The sequence below is a fragment of the Stegodyphus dumicola genome, chromosome X1 (genome assembly GCF_044657685.1).
Source record: "Stegodyphus dumicola isolate Sdum_Otavi_A_Nest chromosome X1, ASM4465768v1".
Lineage (NCBI taxonomy): Eukaryota > Metazoa > Arthropoda > Arachnida > Araneae > Eresidae > Stegodyphus > Stegodyphus dumicola.
Genome location: NC_140780.1, coordinates 235952298 through 235971822, shown reverse-complemented (window position 1 = coordinate 235971822; position 19525 = coordinate 235952298). Strand labels below are relative to the sequence as shown.

Here is a 19525-nt window from a genome sequence, read left to right as displayed (position 1 = left end):
TGAAATTTACGTTGTATTTTTTGTGAGAAATCCCACAATTCTACCAAATGTTTTTCTGCTCGCAAAATGTCTTTAGAAGATAAACGAAAACTTTTGGTGCAAAAGCGCACCTGTTTTCGCTGCCTACAAAATGGACATAGTTCACGGGCATGCAAAAATAAAGTAAAATGTTTAACTTGTGATAAATTTCACTATACCATTATTTGTTCAAATGGCGAACCTGTAAAAAAAACTGACAGAACTGTTATTTAAACAAAAACATATTAACAAAAGAAACTGACAGAACTGTTATTTCAAGTAATGTATTGTCTAATCAGTCAACTGTTAATGAAAATGTGTATTTGCAAACACTTATTTTAAAAATAGTATTCGAAGGTAGACAACTTACAGTTCGTACGATTTCGGACAGTGGTTCTCAGAAATCTTATCTCTCAGAAAGGATCATCGCGTTTTTGCGTCCTAAATCGAAACAAAGCATTATACACGGTTTGTTTGGGGAGGGAGAGACAAGTCTTCATTCTCATTTAGTGTCGGATGCTAATTTAATAAATTTTGAGGGCACTTATGACCATAACTTTGAAGTACTTTCTCAAAACAAATTATGTGGATCTGTTACAAAAGTAGTTGATCACAATACCCTGAAAGAATTAAAAGAAAGAAATATTACCTTGTCTGATTTGGAAGCTAAAGAATATGACATTGAGTTGCTTTTAGGAGCAGATGCCATTGGGGATATTATTACTGGCAGCTCTCTGAAACTGAACTCTGGTGTAACTGTAGTTGAGACTAAATTCGGATACACTGTGATTGGTAGAGTAAACACTTATCTAAAGAACCTACTTCAGCTACTATTCCAGCATTACTAGAAAATAATTTGTGCAATAATGTAGTTTCTTTGCATTGTGCTAATCTTAGCGTAACCGAACTCTGGAATTTTAGATGCCATTGGCATAACAGACCCAACTGAATATGTTAAACGTAAACTTGCTCACTCTGACACCGTTAAGCAATTTAAAGAGAATTTCAATGTTCTTCCTGATGGCCCACATGAATTGCCACTATCCTTTAAATTTGAAATTCTGTTACCTAACAGTAAGTCTATGACTTTTAAAAGGCATCAAAGAATGTGTCAACGAATTAATGAGGAAAATCAGTTAGATGACTATAAGGTAGTTTTTAAGCAATGGGAAGACCTAAAAATAATATAAAAGGTTTCTGAAACTGAAATTGATAATTTGAGTTATTATTTGCTCCATAGACCTGTTATAAAGCATACTAGCCAGACAATGAAGGTAAGGCCGGTGTTCGATGTTTCATCTCGAGAGAGAAATCAACAGTCCCTAAATGATTGTTTAAATAGAGCGCCGAATTTAATTGAACTCATACCTGATATAATTGACAGGTTTAGATTGTATTCCGTTGGTTTATCATCGGATATAGAGAAAGCGTTTCTTCAGCTGAATATTATCCCAGAACATAGAGATTATTTGAGGTTTTTTCTTCCAACTCTTGAAGAACCTATGATTTACAGACACTGCAGAGTGGTGTTCAGGGTTTGTTCGTCTTTGAATGGACTATGAAATTAAAATGGGATGATCCCTTGCCAGATAATATTCAGAAAACTTTTCAGAGGTGGCAGGATGAAATTAAATATCTTGAGAAAATTAGTATTCCATAATATCTCTGCATCGATCCAACTCTCTGCATCGATAGACCATCTCTTGGATAATTTCCCTGCTGAGCTTGACGATGTGACCCAAAAATTAAAGCATTCGTTTTATGTTGACAATTGTGTCACTAAGATTCACGAAATCAAATAGCAAGAAAATTTTATAGTTAAGGCAACAGAAGTAATGGCTCCGGGATGTTTTAACCTACGGGGTCAGGAAAGTAATGTTTCAGGTCATTGTATTTCCCATAGTTCAGGTGTAACTTCTTGGAATCTTATGGGATTTGGATAACGATACATTAAAATGTAATCTTAATTATTCAATAGATAATGAGATAAGTAAACGTAATATTTTGGCTATGGTACATAAAATTTTTGATGCGCAGGGTTTTTTGAGTACAACTATCTTGTTACCAAAGTTACTATTACAGGAAGCTTGGACTATGAAATTAAAATGATCCCTTGCCAGATAATATTCAGAAAACTTTTCAGAGGTGGCAGGATGAAATTAAATATCTTGAGAAAATTAGTATTCCATAATATGTAGAGATAAATGAGAATTCAAAGCTGCATCTGTTCGCTGATGCATGTAAGAGCTCCTATGGTGCATGTGTCTACATTAAAACTGTAATGCCCGTGGCAGTCAAAATTCGATTAATCAGAGCCAAATCCAGGTAGTGCCCTTAAAATCTCTGACAATACCCCGGTTAGAATTGATGGCATTGGCGCGAGACTGGTTCACTCCGTATACGCCACCTTAGATTTGCCTGATTTGAAAATTATTGCATGAAGTTATTTTATGGTAGCACTGTGGTGGATTAAAAACCGTGGTGAGTGGTCAGTTTTCGTTGTGAATAGAGTAAAAGAAATAAACAGTCTGATTCCTTCTCAGTGTTGGCACCGTGTACCAGATGATTTAAACCCAGCAAATATTCTTTCAAGAGGCAGTTCCCCTCGTTCATTTTACGATTCTCTCTGGTGGAAGAGGTTAGTTCGTGTAGAACTGTTGAGGACACTCGGTAACACGGTTCTTACAACCGAGGAGTTATACACAGTATTGTGCAACTGCGAGTCAATAATTAACTCTAGACCTCTTACCTATCTGTTTGAAAATCCAAATGATTTAATCCCACTTTCCCCAGCCATGTTTCTCATCAAGAATCGTAGCTTAGGTGTTCCCGATGTTGATTTCCGTGATTCGAAAGGTCTTCGGAAACGGGCTAGACATCGCCAAAAACTGCTTAATGATTTAAGGCATAGATTTAGGAAAGAATACTTAGGCCTTCTGGTTCAAAATAAGAAGCGTCCATCGTCAGAGCTACTGTTGGGTGAAATTGTCCTAATAGAAGATGACATCAAAAAACAAATGCATTGGCCTCAAGCTAAGGTCATTCGACTAATTCCTGGGAAAGATGGCAAGGTGAGAACTGTAGAACTGAAGATTCAAGCTAGTACGGTTTTTCGTCCCATTCTGCGAGTCTTTCCATTGGAAGTGCAGTTAATGAACACACCCACTGATCCCATAAACGATAACTCTTTTACTAATCCTATTTCTTCTATTTCTAGTGATGAGCACTCAGATTCTAACAATTCTTCAAATGACTCTAGTAACATCCTGCAAGGTGCTAAAGTGTCAAGATTTGGTCATGTGATCAAGGTGCCTCAGAGATTAGATCTCTTCGACCAGGTACTGTATGTCTTTGAGCCAACCTGAAGTCGACTCAAAGAGGGGGAGGATGTTGGAGATGGCTGCTGCAGACAGACGACTATGTAACGGCTGATCGAAGTAGACAGAAAGAGCACCACTTCTGATTGGACCATTTTTTATTACTCTTATTTTTCTTTAACTGCAAACTAAGCAGGGAAATTACCTTTTCACTCAGTTATATGTATGCACTTGATAGAGTAATGTAACGTTTTCAGCTTGTGTGAGATATCCATATTAAAATCTTTATATTAATAATCCCTGCTCCCTGCAGTGATTATTAATTTGTAACCTGCATGTTGTAGCCCTGAGAGTTGCAACAGACTTCATAGGAAAGACATCTGAGCACGATTTCTATGAGTCATGCTAATGTTGCTGGATCATTGCATAACATAGATGGATTATGTGCATAATTCTTGATACACAATTTCCAAGTAGCTTGTTAAAAGTTTTCCTACCAGTTTCATTATTTTGACAAATTAAGGTCTGAATCATAGACGACTTTCGTACATTAAAAAAAATCTAAAAGTTGTCAGATTTAGCATTATGCCCCAAATGGGTATTTTTTAATGTATTGTGTGTTACCTTTATCATGTTCTTCGCACTTAAACCATAATATTCAATTCAACAGCAATATTGCAAAATAATTTTAAAATGAGCATATCTTTAGAATTTCCAACACATAGTCTCGCGCACTGGTCATAAAAATGCCATCGGCATTTCTTTTTTTTCCGTACAGTGTTGTCATTCCTCGCTTTGAAATCGTCGAGTTTGTTAATCAAAAATTCTTTTAAGTCTGATAAAAACTGAAATAAGATAATAAAACAAATTCTAAATTCAGACTTCCAGATGCCCATATTGGTGGAGGATTACATTATTCAAAATTTGATGGCTCTAGGTACCATTGTTTTATCCCAATACGAGAAACATACATACATTTATGCAGATCTTTATTATTTAATTTCTTTAAATATAATATAGGGCTCTAATATTTGGTGGCAACAGTCTGAAAAGTGAATCATCGCAGAAAGTGAATCGATGAAAAAGTTCCAAAACGAAATAGCCCTTCTGGGCTTATGCCCTTTAAGCTTAAAAGAAAAAAAAAGAGGTTCTAATAAGAAAATAGCAGCTGCTTTATAAACCACCAATAACATTTATTTTTATAAGATATGCACTTAAATCTCTGTATATAAACATACATCATGAAGTTTCTCTACTATACTTATTGATCACAAAATACATTAGGATAAAATGTAAAATTTACCTGAACTCTTGACTCCACTAGTATGAGTGGAGGTAAAGTCTAGACCAGCAAACTGAAATAAAAACATAAAATTATTAAAATGACTCTTACAAGAAATACAAAATGAAATTTGAATAGCTAATGAAATATGTGAGATATTTTAATAATAATAATTTAAGAATGTGAATCTAATGGTACACTAGGAATCCCATAATTATTTAAATGTTTCAGAAATTCATACAATTTGAAGAAATAGGCTTGAATTCAACTTGTGAAAAAAGAAATAATTCTCCTGAAGGAAGATTTTTATTGGCAGATAAAATGTTTTCACTCAAGTATTTGTTGGCAAAGGCCACTTCATGCACCAGATCACAGAATTCCATGGTGAGCTATGTTTATTTTCATTCATACAAATATCTAAAACCATATCACAGCACTAAGTATTTCTGCCATCACATGAAATTAGCCTCTTCATGAGTGTGAGAACACCATCAATTGAAACATACAGCATACCCAGATGGATGTAGGAGATTTCAAGATAAATGGCATTGCTTATCTCTGTTAAGAAAGACAGGTTACCACAGTACCCTTTTACAATGGCTAACATTTGTTTTCAGAGACTTGTTTTTCAGCTTTATTTGCAAATACCAGTTACTAAATAATGGCGAAATGACTTTACATTTTTTTTTTTTTTCAGATATACTACTGATCATCTTTTTTAAAACTTGCTTGTTCTGGAAAATGTTTTTCGTATAAAAAAATTCACTCAAAAAGTATTGAAAATTAATTATTTGGACACTTTGAACAGCTTATATTTGGCAAAAAGCTGAAAATAATATGACATTTAATATTTCGATGGATTATCCTAAACCTATATTTACATTTGTTCCTGCAATTTGACATGAACTAATTTTATTACGTACGAATGTTCCATTCCTCCATAAGAATTGCTTTCAGTAGAGCTTTCAAAGAAATATGTTTCCTTATTCTTTCTCCAATACATTCTATACATATTTGATTTCAGGTACCAGTTGTATAAAAAAATCAAGGGAACATTTAGGTATGCATACTTGCCAACCTATGACACTCAAAAATCAGGAGATTTTTTTAAGAAATCGGGAGATTTTTCACAATGTTAAAAAGACTTTTTAAATGATAAAAATATAGTTTTTAATAATGAATTAACTTTAAATAGTAACTAATTCTTAAATGCAAGCAACACAAAAATACCTTACACATTAAAAACATTTTTATTACGTGCATCGTTTCAGAAAAAAAAAAAAAAAAAACTTTAATCAGTTTTCATACAAATGTTATAAACAGTGGCAGATTTTGCTTTCTTTAAGAAAGAAACTTCATAATTTTGTTCACAGCAATTGCCAAGTAGGCCTGCTTTTGCTGATAAAAGTTTTTCTAATGTGTCATCACTAATATTAGATCTAAATTTAGTCCTCGTTTTCGCAACAACACCGAGAATCCTCTCACACTCTGCATTACTATAGGGAACTGTCAAGATGGCCAACACAATTCTAGACAGTTCACTATATTTTAAAATTCCATCAGCACATTTCAGTTTTGCAATTAAACTCCACTGGGTGCAACTGCTGTTATGCAGCTGTTGGAACTGTTTCAACTTTTCCTTCCTTTTAGAACTCCTTTCAAGATAATAATAAATATCAACATCCACATTTATTGGTAAAGAAGCTGCCCCTTTTTCAGCTGCTAAATTTAAGAGGTGACAGGTGAGCCTCATAATCCACAAATCTGAATTCTCCTTTCTTAAGATGCCTGCAACACCAGTCTTCAAGCCTACCATTACTGGTGCATTATCGGCACCAAGTGCTAAACAATTATCCAGAGGGCCTGCATTTTCTTTAATAATTAGCTGTGCTATATTAAAGCCTGTCGAATGTCCTTCTAAAGTGGGGACAGAGAGTAAACTGCACTCAATTTCTGAAGACTCTGGATTAAAAAAAAGAAACAACAACTGGATACAGTTTTGAATCGGTATTATTGCTTCCATATGTAGAGAGGCAGAACGAAGCTGTTTTAATGCAATCAATAACTGAAGATTTATTTTTCAAACCCATTTCTTTAACAATTGCACCTGTTTTGATTCTTGCACCTTGAGTATTTTTTAGCAATTTCACTATCGAGAAACATTTTTCTAAATAAAGCTGCAGCGTGATCCAATGCATTGAGTGGCAGATTGTGCTCCAGTAAAAAGGCAGAGAACAGACATTCTGCATAAATAACTTTTTGGTCCTTTGTTTCCGAAGAAAAATTTAATTTTTTGTTTTTTTTAAAAACAACTCATGTTATCCTTGTGTTTTTGTGTACGCACATGTTTGAGAACATCTGCCCTTCATGCAAAATCGAAAAATTGCAATGACAGGCAGTACACATCGCAAATTTATTACATTTCCTTGAGGAAATAATGGAAGGAAAGTCAACTGTGTAAGATTTTTGAAACGTACACGAGTATTTTACCTTTCTTACCAGACGTAACAAAAGATGATAATTTCTAAAACTATTTCCCTAAGGCACGTGTACTCACACAACTCAGGACAAAATGAATGAAATAACTAAAGAATGTCCAAATAGCAACTTGCTTTGTCCTCATTGGCTAATATATGACAGCTGACACGCAAATCATCCTGCATCGTCTCTCTTCATTCACTAATAGCAACAATATCATCAAACCGCATCAGTTTGGATTCAGAGCCCATTTCTCCGCTACACATCAAATTGCCAGACTAATAGAATATATTGAAGAATGCTTCAATAAAAAAGAAACTGTGGCAGGCCTCTTTCTCGACATTGAGAAAGCTTTCGATAAGGTGTGGCATGATGCTCTCCTTATCAAGCTTATCGATCACAAAATTCCTCCTGAGATTATATTAATAATAGCTGACTTCCTCAACAATAGAACATTTCAAACGAAAATTAATGATCATCTTTCTACCATCAGAAAAATCAGTGCTGGCACACCGCAGGGAGCAATTCTTTCACCTTTGCTTTTTAATTACTTTATCAACGATCTACCAATTATGGACTGTGCACTCACTGCATGTTATACAGACGACACAGCCGCTCTATGCAAATCTATGAATCCCCACATGGCCTTAATTAAATTGCAAGAATCCACCGACAAATTAATAAGCTGGTTTACAGAATGGAAAATAAAAATCAATACTGAAAAATCAACAGTCGTTCTTTTCAGCAAAAAAACTCTCAGAGGAAATTTTGAGGCTATCAAAATCAATAACGACATCATTAAAAGAGAACCTCATGTTAAATATCTAGGAGTTTTCCTTGATAAGAAATTAACCTTCCATCAACATACAGACTACGTGAAAAAGAAAGCTCAAAAAGCATTTATGGCGTTTATCCTCTACTAGGGAGAAAATCGCAACTCCAATATGCTATCAAAAGAATCATTTATTTGCAATCCATTTGTCCAATAGTTCTATATGCAGTTCCAGCTTGGGCTGCTACCGCCAATACCCACAGATCCAAATTACAAAGCCAACAAAATATTCACTTACGAATTATGTCAGACTCTCAATGGTTCGTCAGAAACACCGTGATAAGAAAAAGTTTCAAGATTAACACCATCAACGAAGAAATTCTCAAATTATCTAAACATTTTCACTCCAAATGTGATAATCATCAGCACAATGTCATTAGATATAAATTACGATCACTGCATTAACCAGCCCTTTAAACGTCCAAAGACAATTTTCTATAATAATAATTGAAAGTAGTCAAACATCTATGTACACATTTGTATATATTTACTCAAGAAATTTCGTTACTTATCCTGTTATCTATCCCAGAAGATCAAGTTTAATTAGAACTTGTAATGTGTTGTAAATAATCTTTGCTAAATCTTTTTAGCTCAAATTGCTAATATTTATCCCAGAAGTTCAAGTTTTATTGAAATCGTATCGTATTGTAAATAATCTTTGCTCAAGTTACTCAGAATGTGTTTTCGTCAGATGACTATTGGACATCATAGCATTGATCAAGGCTAAGTCCCGCCCACATTTTTTTTTTTTTTTTCATTAATTCTACTTCATCTTTTTTTAAATTTTGGTATTTTTCCATGAACTTTGAACATTTATCTTACGAAAAATACAAAAACTTTATTACTCGGACAATTTTTAATGATATTGGAAGTCATTATTCTTCACTTGACTACTCTGCATGTTCAATTAAACAGAGTGCACTGGGTGTTGTATATAATCTCGCTAAGTCTCGCCGTCATCTATTGCTTCGCCAAAGAAGACGTACAAATTGTACTGTTTAAGATTTTCACTAAGACTGCCCAGTAGGGATACTAATTTTTCGAGTAAAGGCCGATAGGCCGAATACTTCAGACTACCATAATTCACAGTAGATGCTATCTGATTTGCAAGGTTTCGTTTTAGATATAATGTAGAGAAAATTCAATTGCTTTCAGACATCCGAAAGCCCTTTTTTTTTATTCATATAACAAAGTATTACGCCAAGTTGCATAAAAATCGTGAGAAATTTTAAGAATAAGAAAAAGTCGGGAGAAATATATTGTAAATCGGGTTGGCAGGAGAGCGGTCGAAAATCGGGGGCAACACTGGGTATGTATGTTTCGGATGATTAACCTGATAGAAGTTGAATATATTTGACATTTCCAGTTTTCTTGTGAATGCTTTCAGGATTTATTAAGAATATTTACAGATTTGTACATATGCATATTTTCTTTTCTATAAAAACAAAATTTCCTATTCCAAAGACAGTGAAACATCACCAAATTAAATAATTAGTCTTAACCCCATAATTAACAACAGGCAATAATTCAGGTTTTGCCCCATAATAATTTGTCCATCGGACCTAAACATATTTAAGTTTGACTTGTCTGTATGTAGCATTGTTTTAATAAGACAAATATTTGCTTACAATTGATTTCCTTTTTAATGTAAAGCATATTTTCCTTGTTAACTAAAAATTTCCTTCTTTCCAATCATCTATTGTATCCATTTGTTCTAATTACTTTTTAACAGATTCAGCGTCAATTTTTAATAAAAGCTGTTCTTATAAACCCCCTTCAATTTTTACAGCACTAATGTTTTGGTTTTGTTTAATTTTTTATAGGTTAAATCTCCGATTCCTGCGATATTATCTTGGAATGTGTTCCACACTTCAATGTGTTTTGAACAGTTCCATGTAGTTTTCAATGTTTTATTAACACTTCATCAAGGATATTTTAGATATTTCAGATACTTATACAATCTTTAAAATGAATTTGATTTTTTTTTTTTTTTTTTTTTTAAATTTTAACAGAACTCATTGTTAATTTATAGCATTTTATCATGTTCACTTCCAATATGAAACTGTTAATACATTTTGCTAAACAAATAATATCCAAATTCAGACGATAATTCTTATCATGTGCACAGACTCCAACCTGCAGTAGAACTTGTCAGTAGTCAACGCGCGAATGACATTTTTACAACTTTGAAAATGTGCTCGTAACGCATGTTGTAATTAACAATTCATTAATGTTTAATTAATCATTAATTGTAATCAATTTTGTTACATTTAAAATCCATATAATACATATAAAACTGAATAATTAAAAATATGCCTTGTAAATTATGTGCACGTTTAATTAGAAATTTTCCTTTAACACCTCAAACCTCATGTATAAATCTACTATTATATGAAAAAAAGCAAGTATTTTAAACCACTACTAATCATAGAAAAAATCAGAATCCATAAATCATGTATCTTTATTCTGGATTTGATTTCCACAGAGAAATAAAATTTAAATAACCAAGAGTAATACATATTAGTATTAAAAAAATACTTATAATTTACAAATGCAAAGATTTATATGTAGCATGCTTAGCAAGCTTAAGTTCTGATTTTGAGAAATTTTTTAATAGCATATTTCATTTGCCTGCATACTTATTTTTTCAATTAAAACTGCTTCAAGAGTTTTAGAACCTAAATTTGGTAGAAATTCCGTCTGATTTTTTTTTTTTAACAATAGAAAAAATTCTTTCACAAGCTGCATTTGAATGAGGTATTATTAAAACAGCAAGCATTAGAGTAGGCAGTAGCCAAAATAACATAACCACCCATAAGTAACCCACAGCCAAAAATCAACTGGTGATGGTGAGCAATGGTCACTCATTTCTACAGTAACAGCTATTAGTCATTCATCCAATGCACTTGTCGGGAAATGTTTTTCTGGAGATATGGCAAGAGAACGGGATTCATATGAAAAAGATTATGTTCCAAAATGTATGGTATTATTTTCACCAGCAAGATTTACAAAGTGCTGTGCCTTAACTGAGCCATCCTACATTTTCACAAGGCTTGATGCAGTAAAGACACACCAACAATTTGATAAATGCAGGGTCTTTCAAATGTAAGGCATGTATGTTTTCCTTTGTCCAGATTCTACAATTATGGATACTGATTATCGCATGCAATCAAAAATTGCCTTTATCAGATCTGATTAAGTTCAGTAGCCATAGCAGACCCTCTGTGTTTTTGTTTTAAAGCTGATACTGCAGATTCCTCTTTATTAGCTCTATGTCTTGGTAACAGCTGGTAAGTGGTTGCAACTTGCAGGGATAAGAATTTATCACATCATGACGGTTATAAAATAGCAGTGTCTTTGATAATGCCAGTTAAGTCTTTTTTTTTTTTCCCCCATATGCTACTTGCTTTTATGAGCTGCTCCCAGCGTGTAACATTTATATGAGCCAGTTTCCCTTAAAAAAATCATCCACAAAAGCATCCTTCCCCTTAGATAACCCTTGGGTGTTCTGCCATAATCAAATTAACAGCAAACTATATGACTAACAATCAGCATACACATGGCTCATACACATTATACATAGGGAAAACCATGAAAACACCCATGCAACCAGCCTGTCTGCCATGATTCAACCCTTGGACCAAACTAACACTGTTTAGCGACTTTACTGCTCGGCCACTGGAGGGCCCTCTTAGAAATGAGAGCTATTGCAATAAAACTAGAACAAAAAATTCTACATCAAATTTATGCATTGAATCATTTAAAATGGCTTGCAGAAAACTTCAGTATGTTCCAAAATGATACAGCTATTTTAACACAGAGTTTTTATACTGAACCAACACTTCTACTCAAGTAAGTATTAAATCAAAACAAAATCTAATAAAGTTCCATAAAAAATTTAGATTAAATCTTACAAAAACAGATATAAAATAACTAATTATTACATGGATTATATATGAGGAACAACAGAGACATTGTTACCATTTGATATTACCTGTTAGCAGTTAAATAAGTACAGCTTCTTATTGTTTATATCAAATAAGAAAAATGTTTCACTGAATGCACTACTCAGTTACAAATATCAGATAAGTTTTATATTTTCCATGTCTAACAGATCTCCAAACATGCAATATGCTTAATTTGGAAATAATCTGTCAGAAAATTAAATGCTCTTCTTGCCTAACAAAATATATCTTCTTTCCAGAAAGCATGCACAGCAATTTTTGCTGTTGGGACCAACTAAATTCAGCATCTCATAAATGAAGCAATGTTGCTCTCTTCCAAGTCATACTTTGAGATATTTCGTCAAATCCTTTTCCCTAATGAGTTTGATATTAGTTTTGATATTTGGACAAGGGAAATTTTCATTTTCTGATGAAGGAAATATTTTTATATTCCTCCAAAATGCAATGCACTGCATATATTGAGAGTTTTGTGCCAATAGGCGATGGAAATTGCTTACAACTAATAAATAACGCATAAATACAACTCTTCATAGCCAAATCCATAAAACAGAATGCAGAATTTGCATTTCTGTCCACATCTCACTTGCTTACAATACTGTCTCTAGATGATTGCTATTGTTAACATTAACATAAGGAATTACTGTCTACCCCTCCCCCAGTCTTTTGTCAGGCATGACGAGGTTTCAAATGATGTCAAAACTTGATGGTTTCAAATGCACGGATGGGACTAGGTTTCAAATGCACGAATGGGGCACAGAATTACACTGGCCAAAAATTTTGATCAGACCTGACATTCTGGAGCATAACCAATAAATTAAATTTCCCACAGTAACAAAGTGTCGTAGTAAATTAAAACTGCATGGATTATATATATGGCAAACAACAGAGACATTATTAACTGTTAGTAATTAAATAAGTACAGCTTCTTACTGTTTCTATCAAATAAAAATGATTTCTCACTGAATGAACTACTCAGTTACAAGTATCAGATTTGTATGTTTCCCAGGTCTAACAGGTCTCCAAACATGCAATATGCCTCATTTAGAAAAACTTTAGAAATAATATCAGTCAGAAAATTAAATGCCCTTCTTGCCTAACCAAATATAATATCTTCTTTTCAGAAAGCCTGCAAAGCAATTTTTGCTGTTGGAAGCAACTAAATTCAACATCTCAAAAATGAAGCAGTAGTACTTCTCTTCTGAGTCCGTGATATTTCGTCAAATCCTTTTCCCTAATGAGTTTGATATTAGTTTTGAGAAGAAAAAGTATATAAAATGTTACTAACTATCAAAACTTAAATAAAAGTGGTTTTTTATATTCATAAAATAAAATTAAATACTTAACAGGTAAATAAAGGGCAGACCACATTCCCCCCTGAAGTTATGATACTCCCCCTAGAAAGAAATTCTCCCCTAGTCCAGAACCTTATTGAAGACACTGCTAATGTACTTTAAAATTCCATTAGCAGCACTAAATTTTCCAATTAATCCATTTGTGATCCATATTGCATTTTCACATTAGTCAAAACTTTTTTTCCATCTTCTGCACTTCCCCCCCTCCCTTGGTACAACATTTTTTATATACTGTAGATAAAACTTCATTGCTTCTGGGGGAAAAAATTCTCTCACATTAAAATTTTTTATAAAAAGGTTCTTGGTACTTTTTTTGCAAAGTTAATTCTCCTAATTTTGAGTCAATCTCACTGAAAGCAAAACTGATCAAACAATTTTATGAAGCCACGTCAATCTTCTGCAAATATTAAACGAATATCTGATACAATATTTTTTAATGTTGAATAAAGCATTATAATTTACAAAGAAGTTAGATGAATACAGTCAAATACCGAAAATCCGCTCACCTGAAATCCGCATTACCTCTCAAAATATAAACATTCAGTTTATAGGTTCCGGAAACCGCAACATTGTGTACGAAATATCGAAGAAAAAATACTTACCAAATAATGACGTCACAATTACTGAATAATAATGAGTCATAACGGAAATGCCAAATTATTGAAATCATGATAAAAGTTTTTTTTCCCTCTATTCTGCATCGAGGTAAAAAAGCAGACGATTCACTCAACTCTTCTTTCAAGTTCCCAATTCACGTTGTTGTATTTTCTGAGCTTTGTTATTTCACGAGATTATTTAGTGCTGCCTTTTTTTTTTTTTTTTTTTCCGGATATTTTGTGAATAAATTAAGAATATTTTAAATTTCAGCACTTTTTAATACAATGGCAGATAAGAAACGCACTCGTGATTTTACTGCTTGCAACGTTGAAAAACGTAAATACGTTGCATTGACAGTAATGAAAAAGTGGAAATTCCTTCTAAAGATAGAGGCAGGTGCTACTGCTCGGTTTATAGCAGAATCGCATGGAATTGCCACAGGGACTGTGTATGATATACGGAAGAATAAAGAAAAGCTGTTGAAATTTTATAACAACAGTGATTCTAACACCGGAATCCAAAACCGGAAATCCTTACATGAGGTGAAATTGGCAAACCTCGATGCTGTCTTGTCTTGTACGAGTGGTTCCGGCAGAGTGATGGGGTACCTATTTCAGGACTACTCCTGAGAGAAAAGGGGAAGCAGATTCATGGTGATTTAAAAATAGAGAAGCCTAATGAACAATATAATATAATCAATTTATATATGTAATACTAATTTAATTCATATAATTAATTATTGTATTAATGTATATAATAATTTAATTAAATATATCTAATATGCCTTATTTATTTTGCACTTTTAGTCTGAATATTATCTTTCTGTCCTGAAATCCGCAAAATCCTAATATCTGCACAACCTCTGGTCCCAAGTACTGTATGACGTTTTAGAACTTTAATCAAAAGAAGATGGTCAAGGTAAAATGCATTTAATAGTCATTCCCCCAGAGCCAGACACTGTGACCGACAAGGAATGCACAGATAGTAAAGTATTAGGTGAAATTTTGCCAATGCCGATTAATATATCGAGATCAAAATTTTCCCATCTAAAAAAATGTAAAAATGCATCAAATTTGATAAAATTTTATTAAAAAAAGCTGACTTATCTAAGAAAAGAAATTTCTTGGAATAACTGTTCTCCCGTACATTCAGAGTTGCCTATCGATAATGAATTTACTAATATGCACAGCAACGACATGCTCTTAACAAGCAGAATTTGCATTCAGATGATAACAATGTACTATGATAAAACTGAAAAACTGGCTAAAGTTTGTCTCTAATTAAAAACTTTGGTACAACTCTAATATATGCCCTAATTTCACCAAATGTGGCGATATGTGTTCTGCGCTGGTTTTTGGCACGATTGCGTGTTCTATGGCAATCCTGTTGACGTTGAAAAATCTTTCGCTGGAGCTCGTTGGTTCACCTCTGTGTCTGAGAAGATGGGAGGGAAAGATAAAATGGTAGTTGTTGAATTGAAGTTCGGCAAAAGGAAATATGATTGTGGCTATCCTGTTGAGGGGTAGTGGGTATTTGGAAGTGTGGAAAGAGGGTCTGGGAGATTATTTTTAATGGCAGTGCTTTGATAGAAGTAGGGATTTGTGATTTTATTTATTTGTGAACCATAGTATAAATTTTCTGGATAGTGTGTCTGGCTGTCATGTAAATACGATAGTGATTACGTGGCGGCATGTTAAAGGCGGTATGAAATTTATATTTCTGCTATTCGAAAACGCATTAATTCATGGTAAGTGCATTTTATTTTATCCTTGTTCTTATTTAGTAGAATGTTATGTTCATTGGTTCTTTAGTATGAATTTCTGTCGTTATTGTTGTTTTTTTAAATTGTTTGAAATTTATTTTAGTTTATTTTGTTGTTTAGTGTCTAGACTGTACAATTCGTAGATGTTTTTTAAAGTTGAAACAGAACGCTGTGTACATGGTATTATTTGAAATTTATTGTTGTTATGTTATTTTATTAAAGCGAGGAGCGCGTAGATCGTAGATTCCTTCCTTGCCTAAATTGTGCAATTCGTAGAATTTTTTTTAAGTTTAAACAGGATGCTGTGTACATGGTATTCTTTGAAATATATTGTTATGTTAATTTATTAAAGCGAGGTGTGCGTAGTTTGTAGATTCGTTCGTTGCCTACATTGTGCAATTCGTAGATGTTTTTTCAAGTTAAAACATGTCGCTGTGTACATGGATTCTTATCAAATATTTTTGGTTAGAAACTTTACGTTTTTGCTATCTAAATTTTTTGTTTTTGTTTCGGATTTTTAGCTAAATTGTGTGTTCAAAACGTAGTTTTTGCATGTGCGAAAACCGCGTTTTTTGGAGACATTTTAGGCTAAAAGTTCAAAATGTAGACAAAAAATTTAGATAGTAATATGGCAGCGTGAAGTTTTTGGCGATAAATTTGGCGACTTGAGGGTGCATATCAGAGTAGTTCCAAAACTTTAAATCCAGTTTCATGCTGTATTAGGCCTTTTTTAATAATTCTTTTTTACAGATGAACAAATGACATACATACATTATTTTAGACATTCAAACGAAATGTTTTTCAGTGGAATACCCATTCATTTCAGGTACAAAGTCTGTTGTTTGTTTTCCTATGAAGACTACTTATGTCATTTTTCTATATATTCATAAATATCCTCAAAGATATTGGCTGACCTTGGACTGGATAGAGATGTTGTAAAAGAGCTCTTAAGTGTGGTGAAAGTTTCTTCAAATCATTACATATATTACAACTACTTTTTTATGTTTCTGAAATGTTGTTGAAATTGGATAAGCTGAATGCAGCTGGAGCAATTCTTAGTACAGATTCAGAAACTGTTCCATTATACCTGTACACAAAATAGAAAAAAGAATGTGGAGCATATGACACTGCATTTGATAAAGAGCACAGCATCGCAGTAATTTGATGGGGAAAAAAAATTCAGTCATAGCTATGACAATTAACTTTGACACAATTTATCTGCCTTCAGTAACTAAGAGGTACTCAAGAAAAGAAAACAAATCTATATCTGTTAAGCAACCATAAATCATCAAAAATTGCAACAAACATATGATGACGGACCTTCTGGAAAATTTTACTGCGATGTATATAGAGTGCAAGTAAAAAGTAAGAAATGGTGGCAGCCTACTTTTACAGATTTTATTGGTGTAGCTAAATCATATATATAGAAAGAAGACTGCTGCAGATTCCAAAATTTTCCTGTAAGACTTTCAAAGAAGTGTTGCACTAGGATTGCTGAAAATGAGAAGAATATTCTAAAATTCGTAACCTTCATATACTGATTTTGTTGGCCAACCATCTTCTTACTGAATTTAGCCTCAAGCAAAATAAGAACGGATCCCAGAAATCAAATTAGCAACAAAAATTCAACAAACAAAAGTAAAAGATGCAAATTCTGCAGTAGTCAAACAATAACTGTAATAAACATTATGCACCATAGTATAGCAAGTGTTTCAATGATTCCAAAAAGTAATCAGTTTTGACTGACAATAAATCAAACAACAACTTCGCCATAATACAAGGGGTACCTTAAAGTCTACTCTACCTTAATTTAGGGCTAAGTGCAGAATCGCCCACTTATTTGTTTGGCACTTTTTACAAGAGTAAGAAGAAATGGATTTTTGTCAATTTTCTTTGACTTTTTAAGTGAAAATAGGTCAATGTATACTTGGATAAAGTCAAGGAAGAGCGCAATGCCATTTTTCTGCAATTCTGGGATTTTTTTAAAGTGAAAATAGGTCGACGTGTACATGGATACTGAGTATGTGCAATTCTTAAAAACGTGCCAAGCAGTGGGCGATTCTGCACTTTCCCCAATTTAGTACCCTAAATAAAATATTCCTTAATTTGACTACTCTGCATCATTCTGAACTAAAGAATGACATCATTACATACAGATCCATCTTTTGAGAATACTAATGAATTAAATCTATAGCATATAAGCAACAGAAACTAAACAAAATAATGAAAGTAACTTAGAGCTTAAGAGAAATTGAGGTATACAATTTTTTACTAAAATTTTTCCCTTCTTTTATGCAAATTTATGCCAATTAAAAAAAAAAAGACTTGTTTTATATTTCTTTTTAGAACGTACATAGATAATTATCAATAATTCTTAAGTTATTCAAAAAATTACTTGTAAATTAATAATATTAATGCTTTAATGGAAAACTTTAATGAAGAAAATATGGTACAACTCTGATAAACACCCTCATTTCATCAAATGTGGCGATATTATTTTTGGCGCTGGTTTTTGGCACGATTGTATTTATGGGGATCGTAGTGTATTTTTATAATTTCTGTGGGAGTCGGGACTTTTAAAACGGAGTTTGACGTGTCCGAAATGCGGAGCTGATATGAGAACTCGGATGAAAAATGGTGTTTCTGATAGACTTGTGTGGGTTGCAGTAAAATTGTTGCTAATAAAGTATGTGGGTGTCAGCGGAGTTTAAGGTTTGGATCTTGGTTTTCGTGTAGCAAGTTAACGTTGGAGGAAGTTTTTATTGTTACTTTCGAAATTTTGAATTGTAGGAAGGCATGTGATATAGCAAAATCGTGGAAGTTTTCTTCACAGAGGTTGTGTGACTGGCAAAATTTTATTAACGAATGTATTTTGGACTTTGTATGCTCTGTATCTGAGAAGATAGGGAGGAAAGATATTTCTGCTTTTAAAAGCAGCTTTCATTATGGTAAGTGCATTTTATTTTATTGTTTTTATTTTGTAGAATGTTATATTCATTGTTTTTTGTATGAATTTCGGTTTTTATTGTTGTTTTTTGAATTGTCTGAAATTTATTTTAGTTTATTTTCTTGATTTGTTTTTAGTGTAGATTGTGCAATTCGTAGATGTTTTTTTAAGTTGAAACAGAACGCTGTTTACATGGTATTCTTTGAAATTTATTGTTGTTATGTTAATTTATTAAAGCGAGGTGTGCATAGTTCGTAGATTCGTTCGTTGCCTACAGTGTGCCATTCGTAGATGTTTTTTTAAGTTAAAACATGTCACTGTGTACATGGATTCTTGTCAAATATTTTTGGTTAGAAACTTTACGTTTTTGCTATCTAAATTTCTTGTTTTTGTTTCGGATTTTTAGCTTAAATCGTGTGTTCAAAACGTAGTTTTTGCATGTGCGAAAACCGTGTTTTTGGAAACACTTTAGGCTTAAAGTTCGAAATGTAGACAAAAAAATTTAGATAGTAATATGGCAACGTAAAGTTTCTCGCCAAAAATATTTGGCGACTCGAGGGCGCATATCAGAGTAGTTCCGAAAATATTTACTCATAATGTTTATCAGTCCATGCTGTATGAAACCACATTAGATTAATATACTAAATTATAAAATATTTTGTTTTGTTACGTTTTTGAAAATTTAGTCTCGAATATAATACTGCAAAGAAACTAAACAAACTAATGCAAATTCAGCAATGTATAAGGAAAGAATTTTTGGTACACTGCTAATAAGTTTTCTGCTCTGTTAAGTAATTATATATATTTGTTTATCATTATTAATGAACTGTGAATAACTGCATATATTTGACAAAATAAACTAATAATTATAAAATTTAATTTCTTTCCTTCAGAGTCTTTACAAACACAGTGCATTAAATCATATGGATCACGACTGTATTACTAAATTGTCATGAAAAATACAAATGCTGTTTC

The 19525-nt window shown here is 32.9% G+C and overlaps 1 protein-coding gene across 2 annotated transcripts in view; it reads right to left on the bottom strand.

Annotated features, from left to right (window-relative positions):
- Positions 1-19525, bottom strand: part of LOC118183285 (putative ATP-dependent RNA helicase Pl10) — a 143744-nt gene that overhangs the window by 122806 nt on the left and 1413 nt on the right. For both annotated transcript variants that reach the window (XM_035352760.2, XM_035352761.2), the window contains exon 2: positions 4639-4690. In XM_035352760.2, the coding sequence (XP_035208651.1) occupies positions 4639-4690 (52 nt within the window). The remainder of the gene's footprint in view (positions 1-4638; positions 4691-19525) is intronic.